The sequence below is a fragment of the Sipha flava genome, unplaced genomic scaffold (genome assembly GCF_003268045.1).
Source record: "Sipha flava isolate LNK unplaced genomic scaffold, YSA_version1 271_pilon_pilon, whole genome shotgun sequence".
Classification (NCBI taxonomy): Eukaryota; Metazoa; Arthropoda; class Insecta; order Hemiptera; family Aphididae; genus Sipha; species Sipha flava.
The window spans coordinates 145,737-171,957 of NW_020272935.1; the positions used below are offsets into that span (position 1 = coordinate 145,737).

The 26,221-nt window shown below is 28.2% G+C and overlaps 1 protein-coding gene across 2 annotated transcripts in view; it reads left to right on the top strand.

Annotated features, from left to right (window-relative positions):
* LOC112685248 (octopamine receptor) overlaps positions 1 to 26,221 on the top strand; it is a 44,354-nt gene that overhangs the window by 3,332 nt on the left and 14,801 nt on the right. Inside the window, exons 1-2 of one of the 2 annotated variants that reach the window (XM_025557081.1) lie at positions 14,223 to 14,670; positions 19,444 to 19,589. In XM_025557081.1, coding sequence (XP_025412866.1) covers positions 19,462 to 19,589 — 128 coding nt within the window. In that variant the 5' untranslated portion in view covers positions 14,223 to 14,670; positions 19,444 to 19,461. Of the gene's footprint in view, positions 1 to 14,222; positions 14,671 to 19,443; positions 19,590 to 26,221 lie in introns of those variants that run through there. The other variant, XM_025557080.1, reaches the window with a different exon arrangement.

Consider the following 26,221-nt stretch of genomic DNA (forward strand, 5'->3'; position numbering starts at 1 on the left):
ATAATAATAATAATAATAATAATAATAATAATAATAATAATAATAATAATAATAATAATAATAACAACGGTATTGACGATAATAATAGTCATGGTGTGCTACCGTATACTTGTACGATGCAAATATAGTATTATGCGTTTTTTGCTTACATCTGTATAAGTGTGTGTGTGTGTGTATGTGTGTGTATGTTATTATTATTAAATATACTTATTCACATATTGCATCGCTGGAAGGTGAATAATAAACAGGTATGTAGTCTTATTAGTCGTCGTTTCATCGTGTTTACGATAACCGAGCACGTTTTTTTTTTTTCGGTTCCCTTTTTCTTCATTGTTATATTTTCATCTTTCTGCGTAAAACGGGAACAATAAATACCAAATAAAAAAAAAAAAAAAAAATACACATACTGACTGAACCGTATCGCACACGTATTCTATATTTTTAAATATATACGAGTATATACCGTACTTATATGGTTGTACAGAATATGTCTATAGACGGCCGCCGTATGTTGTCAACGGAATTCACGTTGTCTATACCCAATATTATTATTATTGTTGTTATTATTATTATCACACCGTCGGTATAACCGATCAAATCTATGGCATTACCCTCTGTATTAGGTACTACTTAAGCCTACAATGCGAAATTTGTATTACGCTTACCATTTTGGCCTCAATGAGTTATCTATCCATTGGTTTTTAATATCATACTATAGAATGAAACGGCGTGGGTTGAATCTGATTTAAAAAAAGAACCAGATGGGCCTCGCTCTGCTGTACAGTAGGGGGTGGAGTGCATCTAGCAGGGCCGGCGCAACGGCAGTGCAACCGGTGCACCTGCACAGGGTCCCGCGGAAAACAAATCATTACTGAATAAATATTATAATTTAGAAAACATTACATTATTAATAAAAATATAATATTTTAAACTACAGATCCTAGCGAAAAGTCAAAAAAAAAAAAAATCGTTTTAAAATATATAATCAATAATAAATAATATAACATATTATTTTATAGTATACATTTATTTTATATACATAACTAAAAAATAAAGAGTATATATTAAATATTAATTGTTGTGTATTATTTTATTTCAACTATTTTACATGGGGTCCCGCAATTTGTATCGCCGGTCCTGGCACTTAGTATATAGGATAGGTTATTACAATGGATTTGTTAAATTTGAATGCAACGATAGGTATCATTGTACACGAATAACGATTCTGAACGGAGATGATTTGTTAGATATATATAGAAAAAATATTATATATATACATTATTATTATTATTATTATTATCAGTCTTCCAAAAATTTTCTATTTGGATACAATTTCTATATAAATATCCTATATAACTATATTTAATTAACAAAAAATGAGTCAAAACGGCTCTTATTATTTTATTAGAAAAAATCGAATATTTTAAGCGTTTTAAAAAAATGTAGTTTGCCAAAATGTGGTTTTGCGTAAAAATTCCCGTTTTTACGTAATTTTTTATGTTTTTTTTCGATGTTTTTAAAAAATGTTGAAAAAGTTTGATTTTTGACTAGCCTAAGTACCATTTAAATTCACTTTCCTTTCAGAAAAGTTGCTGTTTAAGAAAATCGAAGCATTTTTACTGCCCCAAAATGTGATGACAGACACAAAAAAAAAAAATAATAAAAATAAAAAAAACACATATCATTATAAAACCAATAGATTCCATCACTCCGATCAGAATCTAAATCTAAAAATAGAAATTTATGATTGCACATATGTTTTACATTTGATTTTTATTCGAATAAAAATTTACCATTAAAAACTCTAATAATGTCTACAAGGACCTGATCTGGACAACTGGGCAACTGGCAATTTTTGACACTTCAAAAGTCAACAATTATTGATAATATAACCCACTGTACTGATTTTTAATTACTGCAGTATAGAATTAATTTTTTTAACATAGTGTAGGATTCAAACTCGACTGAAATAGAATGCTTCGAATTATATAGTTGGCGTATCCATTTTGTTCTGAATATACTATAATGGTCTTAGGTTTTGATTAGAAAGTAAGCTTTGGAGAAAAATACAGGAATACGCATCAACGGTTAATCTTATTTATTAGTAAAAAGCGGAATTTTACAGTTGCATTATATAAATTGTAAAATATTGTGTCAAATACTCAGCGTATTACATAATGAGCGCTTTTTGTATTTAATAACACCTAATCGTAATCAAATATTATACATTTTTGGTTAATTACTGGTATTATGTATATTGTACATTGATCATTGTTATATTTATAGAGCCATAAATTTAAATCTGTTCGGTTCGTACGAAATTAATTTTTTTAATTTGCTCTTAAAATATATTTTTTTTTCGTATAATCGATTTAACGAAACTATTAAATTCTTAGTCGTGGGGGATTCATTTGTTGCGTAATACGTACAGGTACCAGAGCTGGATTTGTAGGGTGGAAGTGACATGACAATCATCTCCCTCGTTGGGCTTTAAAATTGCTCAAATTATGGTCTTCATTGTATTTCATACATTACTTATGAATATGCCTATTCGAACCTCTCTTTAAACTAGCTTCAAATCCATTCCTGACAGTTACAATCTGTATACGAACCCTGGATTAAATCTTTCGCAGTTTTATTGTCGACTACGGCCCCGCTATAGTTAAAGACACGGGTTTTCACGGTTTTTTGTTTAAATAAATATGCATTGTTGTTAGGTGTAAAATTCATCATGTTATATAAACGATTTGTTTTAATTTTGTTTACATTCACTATGAGAACAGGTACGCTTCATTACAATAGGGCGCATGTAAACTCCCCTGAAAACATATTGCTTCTCAATTTCACGTATGGAAATTCTCCTAAACTTATACTGAAACTGCCCTACAAAAAAATTCTTTTTAACGTCATTTTATGTTTAACAAAATATTTTTGCAAACCTTGGTCTTCAATGTAAATCATAAGTAAATTTATCTCTGTACAACGAATATGTTTCTATGTAACGATTAAACTGTTCAGATAAACCTGTTTTTGTAGAACATACTAATGTATTATGCCACAATAAAATATGAAATATTATTTTAAAATCCTACAATTTGAAAAAGTAGACTATATCAGAAACGTTCATAATACATTTAGGCACGCAAAGGTACGCAAAAAAAAAAAAAATCAATTATTAAATCAGAACAACAAATAGTTACCAAGTTCCAATATATAAAATCAGTTTTACATTATTACTCATTCAAACATTAATATCACAAAATGAACAAAAACTATTAACGATTATGATAAAAAATTATACGATGATATATTTACAAATATACAAATAAAAATGCTTGTACCAGAAAAAACCATATTTGGAGAACAATGAAACTACCTCCAATTGGTCTCTGGATAATGCCAAATGATTCTAATATAAAAATATAAATACCTAATATTATATAATTAGCATAAATTCAGTAGCAACATTTTTTTAGGGAAGTTTACATACGTATAATTCAGTAGCAAAATGTTTTTAGGGGAGTTTACAATACTAGTGATGTTATTGAAATTATATTCTGTTGGATGTATGTTACACGTGTTTATCGACTCCCATATATTTTATAAAAATAATATATTAACATCTTTACCATATGGTATTACTATTGTTAAGTGATGAGTACTTGAAATCATATTATATATTTATTTAATGGTTAAAACAAATATGTCCATCAAGAAGTTTTGTGTGTATTTTTTCACCTTAATTTAGTTTTCATTAAATGTTAAACCTATTTCATCATACAACTTCGTCAGTTATTGAATTACCAATCGAAAGAGTTTGATGGTTGCTTTTTTCTTTTTTAGCCGATGGTACTTACGTGAAATTTTTAGGATTTAATAAAATTTTATGTTTTTCTATTTTTTTATTAACGTATTTATCTAATGTTTAATTGATGTAGTTGTTTTGACTATTTGTCGACATACAATTTTTAAATGAGTCAAGGTTGCGGTTAATGTATAAGAAATAAATAAACGGCTTAATGTTTACACAATAAGAAATTTAAATCTTATAAAAAGAATGATAAAAGAAAAAAAATCGTGAACGATCAACAAAAACAATGAAAATTGATTTTAATTTTCGTTAATACTAATTTATCTTAAAAGTTCCTGGATTTACGTCCTTGGTCCACTCTCAACGCTCCACTGGGTGTTAGATATTCTATTCAAGGATATTATTGCGTCTGAACGAAATCTATTTACTCTATCATACACCCTAATTTGACTCGTCCCGTGGATGTTTTATACTCGTATATATAATATGGGCGATTGTAAACTCCTCCAGAATATCGGCTAAGATAAAAAGGTAATAAAAGTTTTAATGTAAACTTCGCCAGTTTTTTATTCTTACCTGTAATGGGTATATGTAAACTCCGTTAGTTTTTTTTTTGTGTTTAGCTTGTAAATCCTTTCATAGTCATCTAAGAAATTAATTTTAGAAAAGTCAATGGAATGTTCATATTTTTAGTAAAATTTTTACCGAATTTCAAATTCATACTTATATAAAACTAAATGGCATATCTCAAATAAATAAGCTAAAAAATTCTAAATAAAAAAAAAAAAAATGACAATATTACAGGATGCTATAAATAGGTAAATTAATGGAGTAATACAAGACTTAGAATATTTACAAATTGTATCACATAATTTTGGTTTACATACATGATATAACTATATATTTTTGGATTATTAGGTATAACAGTTATTTATTATGATTGATTTTTTTTTTTTTACTGTTATTAAAATATTTAATGTGGACAATTTTTTTACCATGATTTAAATGATTTAATTTGAACGATATAATATGATAATTAACTATAATTTTTTTTTAATAATCTATCGTATTAATTTTATACTACTACTTGATTTTCTTTACTGGCGGAGTTTACATTAACTCAATTTTACCTGATTTTTTTCAGTGGTGGAGTTTACATGAACCCAATTTTACCTGTTTTTTTTTTGGCGGAATTTACAGTAAAAAAAGGACGTACGTAACCCGTCGGGGCAAGGTATAAAAAAAAAGGGGGAGCTGGGGACACGTGTCTCCAGCCCCCCTCCCACCTATCATAAATAATTAATTTAAATGTTTTTTCTATGCCAATATTTAGCATGTAATTAGTATGTATTTGCATGGCCGGTCCCAAACCTCTAGTGTTATCCGTTAGTTTGCAAAATCAATTAAACCGATTTGCACGTGTCCACCCCCCGCGACACGAAATATTTTGAATTTCAAAATTTTGCAAGCTGATGACGAAAAATCAACAAATAAATTGGAGGCACAGAAATTGCGTTAATTCATAAATATGCTCCCAATGGTTAAAAAAGTTATCTCAAAAATACTCAAATTTTTATGAGGCGTTAATGTTCTCTAGTACGTTTGCATGTGTGCCACTATTTTTTTTTCTCTGCAAAGGTGGGGATAACGTTAAAGACATGGCTCGTTTTTGTCTCACAGACATTATTGGTAAGATAAACACCAATGTTATATTAAAATGTTTATCTACTGAACAAAAATGTATAATACAATTTTATCTAAGAAAAGTAACGTTATAAATTAAATGAATAATATTATACTTTGCATTTTTTTACATAAATTTCATAGAATACTGTCAACTATTAAATTATAAATAATATAGGTAACTATACATTATATATATTATTTATATTTGTTATTAAATCGTAAAAATATAAAATAAACACAAAAATAGTTATTATTAAATGTTATAGAATAATATAACAATTAAACATAAAAGACTTAAATCATTATATAAATGTAAAATTAATGGTTAACACACAACTTTAGGAAAATTGCATTAATAACTATAATGTAAATAACTAACGAAGTATAGAATTTTGGGACCAGCCATGAAAATACATCCTAATTACATGCTAAATATTGGCGCGAAAAAAATGTTGGAATTCAAAATATTTCGTGTTGGGGGGGGGCTGGAGACACGTGTCTCCAGCTCCCACCTTTTTTTTGAGACCATGCCTAAATAAAAATCATGCAAATTACAAAAGTTGGCATGCAAATACATGCTAATTACATGCTAAATATTGACAAAAAAAAATGTATTATTCCAAATGGGGGGGGGGGGTCCGGGTTACGTACGTAAAAAAAAGTACTTGTGGTGGAGTTTACATGGGCCCATATAATATACGTACAATTTGGATTGCGAGAACGAAGAATTTAGGAAGTTATCCATTCGTCTATCGTAGAGCTCATTAAATTTATCATTAAGATTCAAACGCATATTATCATCGCCTTAGCTTATACCCTTAATTAAGATTGTTCGCTAGATTCAATCGAAAAGTTACGTGGCGTAATCTCTGAAATACATAATGAAATATTTACATATTATACTCATAATATTAATATATAGTAGGTTTTGATATCATATATAACAGGTATGATTTTAGTAATATAAAAGACAAAATTATTATACATTAGTATCTTACGAAAATGTACGCGGGTGAACCGATTTATCGTTTACTCTTAAATATATCATAATGTTGTAGTTTATATCCGAGTAATGTTTTTTTATTTTTTGAATAGTGTTCATTAGAAACATACTTAGGATCGCAAAACCTGCGTGTGGGACTCGCGAACCTCAGTGGGATGTAATGAACACCTTTGGATGTCAGTCCTTGAACTTCACGGTTTATACTGATATGTAGGTACACGCGTACTGATGTCTGATTATATATGTATTTATTATATACATTTATATACTCACTCGCGCATTACATGCGTGCACAGAATCAAGGTGATCTTTTCGGTAATGATAATAATTGTTAATTGTTTGCGTGTATTTTGATTGATATCGCTTTACGCCGCTTTTTATATTCTAAATTTTTATGTATGTGATAATTGTTAATAAAAACATTTATTTTATTTTGCTGGTCAATATCAATGCCGTTATTTACGTGTACGCGCACGTATACTCGTATATGTGTGTGTGTGTGTGTGTACATCTATGCAAAGGTAAGTCACGCGAAACGTTCGTGTTATATGAAATAATCTTTGTATTAAGAGAGTAGTTCGAAAGCCGTTTGTTTCTTATACAAACAGTCTATTCATTCCGATTATGATGTCAAAAAGTTTACACGTTTAAAAATGTATACTGATTATTCGAATGATTATTATTTCTTAATTTTTAATAAAATAATACTATCTACTTTATTAATTTTTTTTGCTAATAATATATTTATAATTCTAAAAACAAAAATTTGGTTTTTAATATTTTCAATTTGCTGTAAGGACAAATTATAAATGATAAAAACGAGTACACTATATTATTTTGCACCTGAAAAAAATATTATTATATTCAAAATGGAATTTTTATACGTTTTTAAATATGAATTTGTGTTTTGTTATAAAAATTTACTACTAATAAAAATATGTTTGATTTTTATTCTCACTTCAGATTGTTGACCTAATCAAGTTTAAAGCTGCAATATCTCATGTTTTTCTTGTATATTATATTACAAGAGGAAATATTCCAACATTCTTACTGTATGAGCTCATAAATGTTTTGTTGTTTTAAGTTGTTTTAGGAGTGAACAGTGTATAGTCAAAAAAAAAAAAATACGTGACATTAAGATGTCGGTGATTATATTTACAAAAATAAAAATGTTGACAAAAATATAGACTTCATAACAATAATTTTAGTTGTATTTTATTTTCAAATCAAAAAGAAAAAAATATTAATTTACATTTTTTAATTACACTCTCTTGCATATTACAAGTACGAGTAGTTATATATATATATATACATAAACGAATCAATTTTCTATATTTGAATGTAAAAAATATTTACAACGTAATTGATCAAAGCTATACTAGGTAGAAAGTAAATAATTTAGTCTTTACGGTATAAATATACGATACAAAATATTTAACTAATCGCTGAAAAATCAAAAGTGATTTTGATTATGTATTTACTCTTTAGGTGCCTGAGAATTTAGAAATTCCTCCAACATATGTTAGTAGTGAACGAGAATTAAGGTTTAAATTATAATTGTTTTGAAATGCGTGTTTGTTACGAGCGTAGTCTTTGCCTCAATTAATAGTAGCGATAAATTTAATGAAAAATATAACATTATAAATATCATTAGACTGTATAGTGTCGAATATAATGTTTGTTGTAGTCTATAGCTAATTTATGCATACAATAATTATTACCTTAAATATAGTAGACATTTGATTTTTGATAAAAAGTCTATGCACATTTTTTTTAATTGTTAACTCTTAGCAGCTACATATAACATACATGCCAAACGATTATTGTGACGTTTTAGTTATTTATTTGACCATGAGAACAGAAATAATTTTATGAGATTCATGGCGAAAAAAAGTATATTTTTTTAATCCTTGGTTTTAATTTATGTTATATTTATCAAGGGCTTTTTATGAAATAAAAAAATAAATTAAAAATTAAAAAATTATACTACCATAATTTTTATACGAATATCAATCTAGTGTTTGTATTATTGTAAAAATGTTTGAGAGTTCCTGTTACGTGATTCGTATCTTAGCATTTATTTTGTCGCTCATCGTTCAAAAAATATCGAAGCATTTTAATGAAAAACTAGAATTCCATAATGATTGTATGCAGAGCCGTACCTAGGGGGGTGTGAGAGGTGAGTGTGCACCGGGTGACATTAACACTGGGGGGCCAAAAGCTTTTCATAATCTAAGTAAAATTACTGAAAGTTAACCATATTATTTAATTTAAAATAATTAACACGTTTAACGCCATGGTCTCGCGCGTAGTCGATATATTGTCTTGATCGGCGGTTTTGCTAATTTATTTTTAGTAATGTTATTTATTTTTGCCCCGAAATCGACGAGATGACAAACTAACAATAATATACCATTCATAAAATTATTAAAATAATAAAAGATTGTATACAGAAATCAGCCTCGTGAATAAAGGAAATAATTAGAATGAGAGCAGATACGGCACTGATTATATGTTGCAGGGTTGATTTAAAACCAATAATATATTTAACACATAATTAACAATCTCATAATTATCATCCATTGGTACGAGTTAGTATAGAGTAGGTAATACCTACTAGGTATGGTATAATAATTAAATGATTTCCTATGGACGTCCCTACTATCTCTGCTATAAAAAATGTCTAGGTATCGAGTGCAATGCCTAGAATAATGCAAGCAATAAATACAACTTAATTGATATTTTATTCTCATACCATTATTTGTTTCTTAAAAAATCAATGTTATATGTAAAAAAAAATAATATTTGTTACGTCATAGTATTAATGTCTAGTTGGGATTTCCTCTGGTTTCTTTGTGGTGACTCGTATACACATATATACAAACGCATTAATTTGAAAGTAAAACGATATTTTGTTTTTTCTTTTTATAAAACGTATGATTAATTGGTAACTGGCTTATTATAAGTGAATTATAATGCATCCGCGTGTATAAACCAAACGATTTTCGATTAAACAATAATATTATATTTGATTGCAAGCGATTGTCATTATACATTTTGTCTTGTGTATATATATATACATTTAGTTTTAGACATTATTAATATTTAATAATATCAATTATTCTAATCATCATAATCGTTTATTATATCTGTATGGTTTTATATAAGAGAATTTTAAACAACTTAATTTGTAAATAAAAAAAACCGTTCGTACCAGATTGTGTACGATAGAAGTAAAAATTGTGATCCATATTGGAACGTAACAGAAATGTAGGGAATTTAATTGCACAAAACACAATAATTACATTGAACATTGATGAAATTATTGATTGGTGATTGCTGAAGTACATAGGATGAATGATATTTGCTAAAACAAAAGTTGATGGTGCATCTAAATCAATTAAATTATTGTTTATATTCGATCGATTTACACTTTGTTGGTTATAATCGACCACTAGTATGTAATTATTTTTTTCATGCATTATATTCTTGACAAATTTTCACTCGATTTTGTATTTTTTTTTATTGATTTTTGGGCATTTTTTTTATTCGTGATTAACTTTCATTCACTGAATAATTAAAAATGCAAAGTAAACAAAAAATAATAATGTTATATATAATACAAATTAGTTAAATAGTACAACACGAGGTATAGCTGGTTAAATTTAGGTATGGATATATATTGCTGAAAATTAAATTAAAAACATTGCTTTTGTAATTTTTTAAAATAATATATAATGCTTGTGCGAGACTAAGGTAGTACGGACTACAACGGCAGTGGCAGCCGACAGTAGTAAAGTATTACTATAAATAATAATTCAAGTCAATTTCGAGTACTGTGTTTTTTATTCACTTATTATTAAACTTAAATATTGGTATTTTATTACAGTGGTATGTAAATCTTAGTCAAGTAAGTATTATTAAAAGGGGCAAGAGCGGCTACAGGGAACCCTAGGGGCTGTGTCCCCCAAGCCCGTACCGTATTTATAAAAAATTGTATATTGTTAACAAAAAATACATATTATAATATGTACTATTATACGACACGCACAAATATGTAGATAGAGCCATAGAGGTATGACGGTTGAAAAGTAGTTTCTCCTTACTTCGGAGACTAAAAACCTGGCTTCGCACAATGATGACTGAAGATAGACCATCAGTATTATGTCTAATTAATGTATATCATAAAGTAGATATTTTAGATCAAATAGATCATATTATTGATATTTTTGCTAATTTTAAAAATAGACGACTTGAATTTGTGTTGTAAAAATTGTTGTTTTCTTTTGTTATAAGATTTTGTAAAATTATAACTTGGCCCCCCCCCTAACCAAGATTCAGGAGTCGCTTCTGAAAAGGGGCCCAGAGTCGATCAGTCTTGTGGTAGACAATAGCTTTCGGCAGCCCGGTGTATATTTTGTGTATATACCATGAGCTGTGTTTTCAGATAAAATTAGAAATAGGAAAAAAACAAATACGTATATACCGCACTGTATTTTAAAATAATAGTTAATTGCAATAATTGCATATTATTATATACACAACTATTTATGTATACCGTATATTAATTTACTCATTATAGTTGTTAACTATTATTGATGCTTCGACGTGGTGTATTATAGGGTTTACGTATTAGGTACAGGTATTAAAGTAGAGGAGTCGCTAGAGGACTCGGTCCCCTTATAGGGCGGTACTCATTTCGCCCAAAAATGACCTTCCTCTTTTTGCCCACGTCCTCTTTTCGACCAAAAATGAAAAAACAGTTTCCTCTTTTCGCCCAAGGTTTCACGTTTTACATTTTGGAAACCACTGTCTCAAAATTAATAATTTTTAAAAAAATCATATAATAATCAAATAAAAAAATAGAAAAAATATATAATTATTAATAATAATTTAATAAGTGTTAAAAATAAGTATTTAAAATAGTGTTATCGATGTAAAATAACTAATAAGTAATTTGATCAGGTTACTACTTAAATAAATAATTTGTTTTGTTGTTGTAAAATAATACAAATATTCATATTAATTATGACTTTTAAGTAATTATAACATTTATTTTAAACTATATATTTCGATAGAAGAGTCGGCACCTTTATACACTTTTCTCGACTGACTATATTAATAACAATCAAAAACGTGATTTTATCGAATATCAAATAAGATTTTTTAAAAATTATTAATTTTGAGAAAGTGGTTTCCAAAATGTAAAACATGAAACTATGGGCGAAAATAATACAATTATTTTTGGGCGAAAAGAGGAAACTGTTTTTTCATTGTTGGTCGAAATGAGGACGTGGGCAAAAAGAGGAAGGTCATTTTTGGGCGAAAAGAGTTCCGCCCCCCCTTATATATCCCCTATAACCATTCTCCGAAATGTTTACCGAAACGCTCAACTGTTTGCTAAAAATAATCATAAACATTAAAAAAGTTAAAAATTGAGCTTTGAAATTTAGTTGATATTACTAGCTGTTAGACAGTGTTCTTCAAACAAAATTAACTCATATTTAACATAAATTATAAATTATACGAGTATATTTATGCATACTTTTTTTTAATTTAATTTTATAGTATTAATATATGGAACGCTGAGAATAATACAAGTATAAGGATTAGAATCCCCTAGTGCCTTTTTTTTACCGCTTAAGACCTTGTTTAGGAACGTACCTACTCTCGTATTTATTTTGCTGCGGCACGAAGTATAACAGTCACATATAGGTATAAAATAATATACCTTAATACTATGAATGTGATTCAGTCGAAATAAGTAGGCAATCACACATTCATTTTGAAAACTAGAAAAACAATTATTACTATCTGATAAACTTTGTTATGCAACTGTATACCTAATAAATGTACATATAATTATGTTGCACATGATAATTAAACTTTTTTTCTACCATTGGTGTTTTTAAATACATGCGTACTTGTATTATTCTTGTCGGTACAGAGTGTTTGTAGTCGATATTAGGTCAGATGTAAAATACATTTTTTTCGTAGACTTATAACAACGTCGAACCGTTGGCACTCATCAATAATCGTATGAAATAATTATTATCGTATTATTATATATAATAGGTAAGGAAATCATGTGGTTATTTCTAGGTTGTATTTTATCGAAAAAAATTAATCAAGAAAGGCAAATCATAATGTATAAAAATATGTGGCTCATGTTCATAAAATAATTATACTATCTACTTTAATGTTTCCGACAACTTGGCTTACTATTGACGTTTTGTATTGTTGTAATGATTGTTGACATTAATTATTTTTATTTTTGTGAATCGTACGAAAATATTTGCACTGTCATAACTAAACCTTTATATAAAAATTGTTATACCACTTGTATAAAATGGTTAATAAAAATAATATAAAGTAGATACTCATATCATGAAGGTATATATATCATGATGAAAAACAATGTTTTTTTTTTTTAGAAGGTACATAATGTAATACTGTAGTCTCAGAATTGTTAATAGTTTTTAAATGTTTATGTTTTATGATTAATTTTCTCTATATTTGTTAAAAACGAAAGAATGATTATGATACTTCTACAACTATATTATACTGGTAATTTGCGCGATATAGGTATCAGTAAACATTACATTTATTATAAAATTACCAATTTTTGTAGAATCCGACGTGTTTGTTATAAATGTTAAAAAGTTATAATATTTTAATAGTACAGGGAAACAATATCATCTCCGTGTAGCCAGCAAATGCGAACGTTGTAGTTTTCGCGCCATACACAATTCATATGTATGTCATAACCAGGACTCGAAAGTTGTAGCACTAAAAATGTTACGTTTTAGCTCTTAACTATGCACTTAAAAACTCTAAAATAAGCGCTATAAATAGCACGAAACATCAAAAAATAAGCATTTAACTTGAAAAAAATGTAATTTTACAAATTGTTAGGCTCATTAGACACAGTCTGGACAGATTGAATTATAAAATGTTTACAAAAATGTTAAATTACTTAAATATATTTGTAAAAATGTACTTAATATTAAATTATTTTATATATTTACTTTGGAAATTATCCTAGATTATTAAAATGTTTGATAATCTAATGCAATGATATAATAAGGGAATAACAATAACGTCGCTAACTATTAATATATCAAATTGTCAATGAAAACATAAAATAATATTTGATGAAGTCTATTTATTTCCAATAATTAAAATATTTTTAAAAACATAACAAGTAAATACAATTATAATCAACAAAATTTGATTATTTCCTACATTATGTGAAAATATTACCGAAAATAGCACTATAAACCCTAAATTAGCAAAATAGCTATAAAACCCGTAAATATGCAAAAAATAACAAAATTAAATTTTGTGTATGATATCCGAGTAGTGAGAAACATATTTGTATCTTACTTTGGATGTCTAGGATGAACCAAGAAAAATATGTATTTGCTAAAATTCCGAGCCCTGGTCATAACACACCCGAAACAATTATTATAATAATAAATATAACATCGTGTACAATACCTATAATAATAGTATTGTGCTCGCGGTGGTGTGGGAACCCACTCGACGACTCGTTAATCGTTATCTTTACCACACACACGTTTTATTGACACTGACCGATAAGGAGGTTTTTTTTATTGTTATTGTTATCAGCGTGGGACAGAGAGATGAAATGTCGTCGTGCTCTAGTTATATATACCTACCGTGCGACGCGTGTTCCCAGGTATCGTCGATCGCCGTAGTCGTATATTTGCCGTCGTCGCCGCGGCGTCTGTTTCGCGAAAAGTGACAGTGTCGTCGCAGTAGGTGTAATATTTCTACGATCGCGTCGCGTAGACATAACGTAGTGGTGTCAATACCGCTGTACCACAATAATCGTTATCGTCATTATAATTACATCGTTAATATTAAAGTTACAAAATGGCGATTGTTCGCGGCATCCGCATCTTATGTTACCAGACCAATTGGCTGTTCAGGATTAAACGTGATCACAAAGTGCGCAAAGTCTCGTAAAACTTTCTCCCCCGTCCGTTGTTGCCACGTGCCGTACTTTCGATCGTGCCGCATGCCACCGTCTTCCTTTTATTCATCTAATTTACGTACAGAAGACAAGATCATTTCATTAATTAAGATTCCATAATATTGCTCAACGGATTGTTCTGATTACGATTTCCGTTCATACCACGGTTCCGTAAGTATTTGTTTGAATTACGAATGATGATTACTGTATCGTTAGTGAAGTTTGTTACCAGTATATAAACCTATTTGCAAATTTATGAGTATCGACTTGTTTATACGAATAGTGTTTTGTCCAGATTAAGTCTGTTGTTAAAAACTATTTAGATTATAATGTCGTTAATGTAGTGAACATCGAGTAATTTTGTTTTATTGACATGTTTGGACCCGTTATGCGTTTGCGGTTATTACAACCAATCGATTATGTCGGTCGGAGCTACGACACTTAGGCGTCTTAGTATTCCGCCAAACGTTTTATTCTAGTATTCTAGTATACTAGGTGATGTCGAAACAACTATTTCATCACTGTTGCTACACGTTTTATTCCGTATAGGTACACTTTTTCTAAATTTTTTGTGACTTTTTCTATTCGAAAATAATATACCAACTATCTATACAAGTTTACATATTTTCCCTGTGATTATATATGTTTAATTTATTCTTTAAAAATATTATTTTGTTTTGCTTTTCCATGTAACATTATAGAAAAAAAATAATATAATAATATTAGTTATATAAGTTAAACAATTGAACTGTGATCTTTCTTTATGCCATTTAGGCGATCCATATATGATTATTTTACCTTGTCGATTCTCAATAAACATATATGCACGCATTACAATTATGATAGATAACATTAAATCATTGGTATCAAAGTTCTGTATTATTTTATAGATATATGTATACATATATCCGTTTTGGGCATGCGTATAAATAGATACTAATCGGAAAAAAAATTTAAACCAAGAATTTAAAAGTACATTTATCTTATAATTTTCTTAAACCATGTTCTTATAATAATTTGAGTCTTGACCTTTAGTTGAAAGTCGATATTCTAATTTTACTACACTATTTTTTAAATTTATTTCATTGACAGGACGTATGCATATGTTTAATATGTGTATGTGTATATTTTTTCAAATTAACTAGAATGCAGTACAATAATGTTAAATAAAAGTATTGAAAAAATGTACCACGTGCAAAGACAATTTATCTCGATGGGTATGCGAATTCGTTTCTTAAAAAATTGTGGTTAACTTCATAATATTAATAAAAAATAATTACGTTTATTATTCAGCTTCTTGGTGTTCTCATATCTATTTCCATTTATTCTGCATTGTTTGTGCATAATAATATTGTCGTTTTAACATTCATAATAACATCCGCACGTGTCCTATATTCCTGGAACATATACACTTGCTCGACGCGCACGTGTGTCACGAACTCTTGGTCATTTCCCGGTCAACCGTTTTCAATACTACTTGATCGGACGCTGAAAATACTTTTTTATTAGATCGTGTTACTCGAATAAAAATGAGGCGTTTTATATGGGCTACAGAATACTCATATAATATCCTACGAGTTTTTTATTTTATAGGCAATTATATGTGTGCTAAATCACTAAACCAAATGCATTATATAACGTTTGTTCTCCTCTCTGCCGAACCGGTTGGCCACCACTGGTTCTAGAGTAACCGATATTTGTCTAAAATATAACGTCAAACAGAAAAACCAGACCATTATTATACATTTTAATTTTTTTCTCTCCCTTTTATTAAAATACAATAATGTGTTATACGTTTCGAAAAGGAAACATATACATTTATATACCTATGTTCAACCGTATAATATTTATTTAATTTTTTATTTTTTGAGATCATGAAACTTTGGCTAATGTGTCGCAACAGCGTTTTAAACCAACCATTGCCGCACTAAAATCGAATGCTACAACCAATGGCCATCAAATTGCATACACGCGACGCCTTGCAATAACATTATTCATACGATACACGTGATGTTTTATAATATACTCGTACATCATGTTATTATATTATACTGCAGCTCAATTGCAATTGCAATAATAATATTATGATTTTTATTATTCAAATAACAAACTTATGATATGCCGGATAATTGATTAACTCTATTTATTTATTCAATTTGTCTTAGATGTTTGAATGTTTCAGATAATATTGTTGGGGTCATGAGATAATTAATAAATATTAGACTATAATATTTTAATGTGTAAGTATGTGTATATTACCTGTTTCTTTGGTATATAAAATACGTGCTATAATATTTTACAATTTATATGTAATTTATTTATATCTTTTCCGTCAAATAAAATGAACACATGCCGTATTCTGTATTCTGTATAACATTCGTGTAAGTTTATTTAAAATCATTGTTAAATGCATGGTTCGACTTTAATTATTACTTTTCAGCACTTTTAAAATTTCTACAAAATAATTGGATTCCTCGTTATTCTATCAATTTTTCTTAAAATCATCTTTACAAGTATAACCTACGGTTATTGTAATACCATTGTATTTTTATTTTACAGCAGATGTTTCCAAAAATAGTCCTTTTTTCTATACTACGTTTACAACTACGTATGAGCCAACACATCGTTCAAAAAAATTCTACATCATTCTATGTGTATATTTTGATTTTTTTTTATAAAACAAGGTGCCCTTGCGTATGTTATAAAACATGACTAAGACATACGTGTAAACAGTAATTCTTAGTATTATCATTGACGTATGTTTGTATACTTTGCTTGTATCGACGTACATGAAATGGTTCCAGATGTAAGCCATGGCAAATTTGTTCTTTTTTGTATAAATATCTTAAAATTTTAAAATTTTTAAAATATTCTGTACAAAAATAATAGTATTTCATATTTAAATTATAGTTTAATAATAGATGCTATTCTATGAAAAGAATTTGATTAACTTATAACGTTCATTGGTATAAATATTTGATAACGAATTAGTATATGCATTGGTAGTTTATAGCTTTATATATTTGAATTCTTGCTTGCGCTGATCTTGTATTGTAAATAATGCAACTGAAAAGTTATCTAACTTTTATAATTTTTATATTTTTATACTTAAATCGATACTTATTATACATTCTGTTGTAAACGAGCTTTCGTTTTTTGTGTGGTTATGGACATTTTTTTCTTACTTGGTTAGAGTTGTTTTGCGGTTATTAATAACAATAATTGTGTTTCTATGATATTAAATTAATTTTTATAATTTAACTTAGTCAAAGTAATGTTAAGTGATAGTCAAAATTAAAATTGTTGTGTAGGATAAATATTAATATGTGTAGAGTGCATATACATTTAAATTCTTGTTAATGAATAGATAACAATTTTTAATGTTTCGATATTATAAGTAAATATGCTGAGTGTTCATTATGTGATTCTTATTAATCAAATTAATCATGTGACTCTTATTCAGTAAGATGAGAAATTTTTATTTACAGTCAGAAATCTTTCATGTAAATTTAGCTTTATTGATTTATTGACTTTGTGTCGTTTAATGTAGTTTTAGAATAGTTTAAAAGTTCACATTATATTTTTAAGCTATATGTATGTTTACATGATGTGAATTTTAACTAAATAAGTAGAGAGAAGTCAAACTAAAACTTCGGTTTTATTTATTTAATAAATTAAGCATTGTATTTATCAATTTCTGAAATTTGATATTATATTCTAAATCCATTAAGTGTTGAATGCATATTATAACAATACTAATCGCTTAAAACTTTAAGTAATCAAATATTGGATGGTAAAACAATATATATTAATAGTGCAATAATAAACTTAGAAACTGTAATAAATTAGTTATAATCGACATGTCAAGGTTCAAGCATTTAATAATAATTATAATATAACCACGTATCTGATAAATTAGTTCTTTTTTAATCGATCATTTTTTTGTGCAAAATTACGGTCAAATTAGTAGAATATATCTTATTTTGCTGTATTATAAATTTGTATAGTTAAAAAAACAAATTATACAGAAATTAAAAACAAAAAAAAATAGTGAATAACTGCAAAATAGATTGCATAGATTATCATTAAGATTTATTGAATTGCATAAGAATTGGAATAAACTAAAATAAATATTTCATTGAAAACCCTTATGGACAAATATAATTTAGTATATATAACTAGGAGTCATAAACATATGGAATGTTCTAATAAACGTGTTGATATCATAACTCTCAATCCATCAAAGTTTATTTACCGGGTTGGCTTGTTGTACATACTACAACTACATACACGATAATATACGGGCGTATTGACCTAATATTATAAAACTGTAATTGGCTATCACATCATATTTCCATATATTCAGAGATAATTTATTTTTTATTTATATTATCCATCATAAATTATTATTAGGCAAAATCACATATTTTTTCATAAGCTTGATGTTTGATAATGCACGCCTATTTATACATTTAATACGTTTGTTTTTCAAACCTCAAATACGATATGTATACGTTTGTCTGTTTATTGATTTCGATCAAACAACTGACCGGTACCAGCTGTTGGTCATATTCTTCATTATTGCATATTATAGTGTATAATTTGCTACAGAATGAATATAATTCTCTTGCACACCCACACCCATACAGACACACAGACATACACACACGCACGTACGCACGCACGCACACACGCACGTACACACACACGCACGCACATGTATACTCACATACATATGACGTTTATATTGATAATTATAATTATATTTAAATACTGGTCATGTATAGAATGCTATAATGGTTTAATGATAACGGTTGGAACATGATATAATAGTTAGTGGTGACTGTTGGGAAGCCATTTCTAGACTTCCTCCCCCCCTGTAAACACTCCCCTTGCATCATGTGCCAAAACGTTCGTTAATAAAATCTTATAACTATTTTACAGAAGGATCTCAGCAGCCGAATGGCCCTAACGCTAGTCAGCTTGTTGGAATTCTTCTCGGCACTCGTTTTGATCGTGTCCACATCGAGCAATTCGCTACTATTGCTAGTGTTCTATCGTAGACCAGGTCTGCGTACCCTATCAAACAGGTGAGTGTTTAAGTTACGTCACTATAATATATTTATACTAAAATTCAGCAACATTTTTTTTTTTTATTACCGATAAGTTTATTTTTTCAAATCGCTTACTACTGAAGGTTTTTTTTTCGCTATAAGAGTTTGCAGCACAGTTTCAATCTTCTCAAACGTATTTTAGTTCTCTATAGGTATTGAAAGTTTTCAAGTCTAAAATGTATAAAATCTGTGTCTATACTCGTCGAGGTACCCATAATACGAGAATACGAGAACGTTTTTTAAGTTTTTATAATCGTTTATTAATCGTTATAAACCATTAACAATGATATTTATTATTTTTAATATTAATAGAATTCATTTAAAGAACATAAGTTAGTTGCATATTTTTTTATTTAAAAATGGGTTATAATTATAAACTAAAAATACTGATCGCATTTAAAAGTAGATCCGTACTATGTATGTTTCGCGTTTGTCGTTTTGTACGGTTTTTAGTTTACTGTTTTTTAGTACGTTTAGTTCATTTGAACATACATAGATTGTTCATTCTTTTTTATTTAAATGAAAATGAATAGTGATAGCGTAGATGAATTATCAATTGCCAGTGCAATTTATATTGTATTGGCTTGAAAAAAAAACAAAAACACAAAGATGGTGGACTATAACATTATTTAAAAGTAGAAAACTGTATAGATAACTGTATATATCAGTGGCGGATTTAAAGGTTCAAATTAGGTCCTAAAGAGTCTTTAATCTTTAATTTAAGTCTTAAATCCAAAAGAGGGGTTTCATAATAAATGTATCACTACAATTCTTAGGCCCATTTACAAAGCTGCTCCCTACACTCGCGTTTCCGCAATATGAAAATGGAAAATAGTACATTAGAAATAACGTGATGCAGCGAAGCCGATAATAAATCATTGTTCATATACTCGTATAGTGTTCATACTCGGAAATTATATAGAATTCTATAAGCAACAGTATTTCTAATTATATCTATATTCGATTTTTTCTACTTTGTTCGTAAATAAAATGTTCTATTTTAGAATTATTCGGAGTGTTCCTGAGTATTTCCTGTATATTTAAATTATTTTGTTATAAATAAAAATGGTAATTGTAAACGATATTATAGTTTGTACTATATTTTTTTTTGTGGTTAAATTTTAAAAAAATTAACTATAATTTTTCTGGACCTTGGTAAAAAATTTAGGAAGGGATTCGCCGACCAAACAACCGTTAAATCCGCCACTTGTATATATGAATAATATTTATTTTAATATTCTAAATTATATTATGACATTGTACTTTTATCTATATTTAACATATAATTTAATTTATAACCTAGTGATATAAACTTTCTGTTTACGAACACATGCAATGCGAAATAACTGGGAAATAGTTTTCACGAAAAAGCTTTACATACTATTTACAATATTTACGAAATTAAACAAAAACGTGAAATGTGAAACATTCATAATGTGGAGCGACCTTTACGAATGAAAACATACTGTCTCAATGAAGTTAATTACCTACGTTTAATATTTAAATACGAATATGTGTAATTATATGGTTATTCAGTTCATGATCAAAATTGAATTAGTTATTTTTTCGTAACCTTAATATTATTAACATTTATACTTTATTTTTTATTTTTAGCGATTTTGTAATGAATACGAGTTACATAGAATTATTTCTTTGACTTTTTCGGTTAAAACCAAAATTATAATTTCATGTACATTGCATATGCTATATTATATCGTGTAATAAATAAAAATACTGTGGCTGGATTAATGCCAAAAATGTAGTCTGTAGATAATTTATTAAACACGTGAAAAAACCAAGAAATATGCTAAATAAATGTTTTATACGCGTAAATGTACTTACACACAATGATCTACATCGACTGTTTATGAGTCAGAAATTATTGTAGAGTAATACTTTATAATACTATTATTTTAGATACTATTTAATTATTAGTAAATCACTTGGGGCGTGTATTATATAAATCCATGGCCGTAGCAAGGAGTGGGCGAGAGGTGCCTACGTCTTGGACGCAATTCCTAAGAGGGCGTAAAAATGAAAAAAATGTATTTTTTGTTAAATCTTACAACAAGCAATGTTGTATATTTTATTTACAACTATTTCAATGTCCATTATATTAATTTAAGCAATTGTTAAAAATAATATATAATAATTAAAATATTTTTCAATTAAAAATACATAAGAGCGCATTTTAAAATATCATCCCGTGCGCAATATTTAGTTGTTACAGTACTGTATAGTAAAAATAAACTCTTTGAGTTTGTATTCGTGTGTGTGTTGTAATTTATTCGAACCCTTAATTTGTTAGTTATGATATAGATAAACAATTATCGATGCAAAATCCCAAGGTAATATGAGCTGTTTGGTTTTCATATTTTTTAAGAGGTTTATCGTCTACCAAGGACAATATATAATAAATAATTACATATTTTTTCCATGGTATAAAAGAAAACATACGGCACTTAAAAAGCACTTCACGGACAGGGTCAAAACAGATAAAATTGCAAAGATGTTATTAATATTAATTTACTTTTTAAGGTTTTGTTTATAAAGGGACAGTTTTAATTCTTCAACCTGTCGTATACAGTTTTTGTATAAATTAAATTAAAGTTTTTAGTCTATTGGTATACTCGTATTGCAAACGTTTTATCTTCCACTAACACGTTTTTTTAATAATCTGTATAGACGTTTCATTATAGGAAATAAAATATGATATTATAATAAAAGTAGGGTATAATTATTTATTTTTGTCCAGTATATAAAGGACTGCAAGTATAGTTCAAATATTTAGGTTATAATGTGTTTTAAGTCTGAAATAAGAAGCATTCGTTTCTTTATTTACGCTTAGTGGAAATTGGTTTTTTAGTATCCATTTTACATATAAGTTTTTTTTTTATAATACTAAATTTGCATTTTACTAAATTGATAAAAACTGACGGAATGGATATCATAGTATTTGATAGTTATTATGGCAATCAATGTTAATATTTATTTTGGCAGAATGTCAGAGAAATATATATATATTGAAAAGACCTTTGAGTCGTAGATTTTGCTTACTAGTATTTATGAAACTCAAAATAACTTCTGCTAATACAAGTATTAACTTTGTTATTCCCACGAATAAGATTCATTTTAGAGTGTATAAAATCTTTACTATTTGAAAGGATCGATGTATTCAAATTTGTGTAGAATTTGTGTAGGGTTATAATGAACTGATTTTTTGATATCAATGACATTTTGTAACTATACGATACAATTAAGAAAAATATAAAATATGAAAATCATTTTAAATATTTTCTTTCGTTTAAAGTAAATTTAAACTAGAGTAAAAAATAAATCTCAAAATAATTTTAAGACGTAAGTAAGAAACTAACATTTCTAATTATTGGCTTTTAGCAAGTATTTTATACTTGTAATTTAATAGAAAATATTAACGAGCTAAGTGGATCTATTATTTTGGTGCCAGTTATAATGATTGGTGGTTCTGACCTGAAACTATCAACATCTTTACTTATATAATAACATATAAACTATACTACTAAATTATAACTACGTATACATTTTTTGGCCACGTAACAATCTGTTTTTAAATATATTCTTCTTTTGAAATTCCGGTTTTTGTTTAGACTTCGAAGTACCTATAGTTCTAATAATCTGCAATAAAATTTTATTGGCGTTAACAAAACTGTATATTTACAAAATAATTGTAATTAATATTAATTATTTATGATTGAATCCATTTAGCATCTGGTATTTGATTACCGTATATATTTTTTTGTACAGTAGACAATATTACATTTTCAGTGGGGCTCCGTGATCAGAAAACCTGAAATCGGAACTTGTATTAATGTATTTTGTAATAACACAATTTGAGTTTATTATTGTATTTCTTTGTATTCATTGGTACATAACATAAATGTTAACATAAGTAGTCTGGTGAAAAATGATTGAACATATAATTTTTTAGCAATACAATTTAACATAGAATATTTAATATGACATTGCCATATTCACGTTCTCAAAATTTTGAAACTTATATTCTTCATGTATTATTACATCAATTATTAAGATACTAAATTTAAACGAGCCACAAATTGAGGACCGAGCAAAGCTTTATCGGAAACGTTATCGATTAATTTAATGTGATAAATATTAGTTTTATCCGTGATATACCAACATTTTAAGTATTAGCATTGGGAGAACATAATATTATACTATAAGATAATTACGATAGTTATGATTCCAAAATTATTAATTATTGTTATTAATTATTAATCCTGGGGTTCCGCAAAAATTTTAAGAAAATTACTCTTAAAATAATAATAATTGTATACATATATATTATAATACTTTAATAATAATTACATTAATTAGACTAAATACAAATTTAGACTATTCCATATGGCTTATACATTATTATTATAAGTCATATGTCCCACGTCTAGAAAGGCTACGATGATAGAATTAAGTCCGGAGCTACCTTTATCGATCTCTCGGCAGCTTGCGACATGGTGTGGAAAGACGGTCTACTATGGAAACTATCAAACATTATATGATGCCCACGATCGATACAATACATTAGAGCCAGCCTTGGAAATAGGAATTTCTAAGTTTATCTCAGCAATCGGAAAAGCAAAACACGAATACTAAACAACGGCTTACCCCAAGTCATTGTCTTAGCTCCAAACCTTTTTAATGTATATACCCACGACATACAATGTACATAATCAAACATTTTCTCTTATGCAGACGACATCTGTATAGTAGCACAGGACAAGAAACTAGAAAATATCGAGAGAACCCTGACATCAGACCAATTAAGGCTAGAACAATTTTTCCAGAAATGGAGGCTTAGACCGAACCCATCCAAAATCATGACAACAATATTTCATCTAAATAACAGGGAAGCCAGCAAGGAAATATCAGTCTATTTTTGCGGTAAAAAAATCAAAAATGAAAAGACACCCGTATACCTTAGCAACACACTAGACCGGATGCTAACTTTTAAGACACATCTGCACAAGGTGTCAGCAAAACTGAAAACTAGAATTGACCTAATCAACAAATTAGCTGGCACCATCTGGGGAGCTGCTACAAACGTCCTCCAGACTTCCTTCTTAGTCTTGGTATACTTGGTCGCAAAATACTGCGCCCCAGTTTAGGCAGAAAGTGCCCACACAGAGGTAGTAGATATCCAACTAAGGAAGGCTATTCGCAAAATATCAGGCACAGTTTTGAGCATAAACAGACAATAGCTACTCTATCTGGCCAACATAGAGCCCCCCACATAAGGAGACGAAACAGCGTGCTCAAAGAAAAAGACAAAATTGACAGACATACCAGGAGTTGCCAACACTTAAAGACGGAATTATTAACCCGAAGCTTAAATCACGAAAACCGTTTTTGTTAAGAGCTCAAATCATCACTGAGTCGAGGGTTAATACTTCAGATGAGTGGTAAGTTGAATGGCTGTGAGAGAGACCCGGAGGCATCCAAGTAGATAACATACGCACTCCAGTCTTAGGGATGGACCTCCCCAGAAAAATTTGGGTTAGACTCAACAGAATACGCACATGGCAACAAACTTATGTACAAATGGAAGTTCAGAGAGAGTCCGGGATGCGACTTTGTTGCAAATATACAATCAATGCAGCACCTAATCCTGGATTGCCTACTCGAGAAGCTTCGATGGTGATCTGGAGGATTTCATCAAAGTGACCTCTGAGGCAGTGACCTAGTTAGAGGCCTTGAATGTAGACATCTACACTTAAATTTTGATACTTTATGTGATATTTGTTATATTTTGCTTGCTATAGTACCTTAGAATGTTCATGAATATTAGTTATACATTTATAATAGTAATAGTTTAATTTAACCTTAATAGGTAAAATTTTTGTTAGTGCGCTCATTATTAAGTCATATGAATAAATATTTATATTTTTTTAATATGGAATTTTGTCGGAAAAAGACAAGAATTGGCTCTAGTAAATTTTTACAAACATAAATTAATTAGTGAACGAAAAACAGATAATCTTTTGAGATGAAGTTGTATCAATAATAAATGTTCAGCAATAATTTTTTCAAGGTTAGATAAACGTTATGTAATTTAAACTTCTAGATAACACAATTACATTCAAAATTCAACTGAGAAAATAGAAACACAAATTTTGAGAGAAAATTAGTATTAATATAGTTCAAAATTGAAATAGGCTACATCGTAGAGTTTTTTATGCTCAATCGTGTAGGTTTTTTTTTGTATTCTTATATCCTTTGATACGCCGATAAATTTGTTCAATCATATTACAGCCAATTAGTTAAGTAAAATTACTTTTTTTCTGTTGATTGACAAGGTAAATTAGAAAAAGATTGATTAAATTGATCATGCCTCCGACGCTTTCTTAACTGTGACAAATTTTTAGAATATCAAAGTTCAATGGAATTGTTAAATTAAGGATGTATTATATTGCGTTTTATACATTTTCAGCCTTGTGTATTAATCGTAAGAAAACGGTTTGAACATATTTTATTCGGAGTGTTTATCTGTATTTATTTGTGTATGTTTTGCTAATAATGTAAATGTAGGATTGATGATATTTAGATTAAAAATA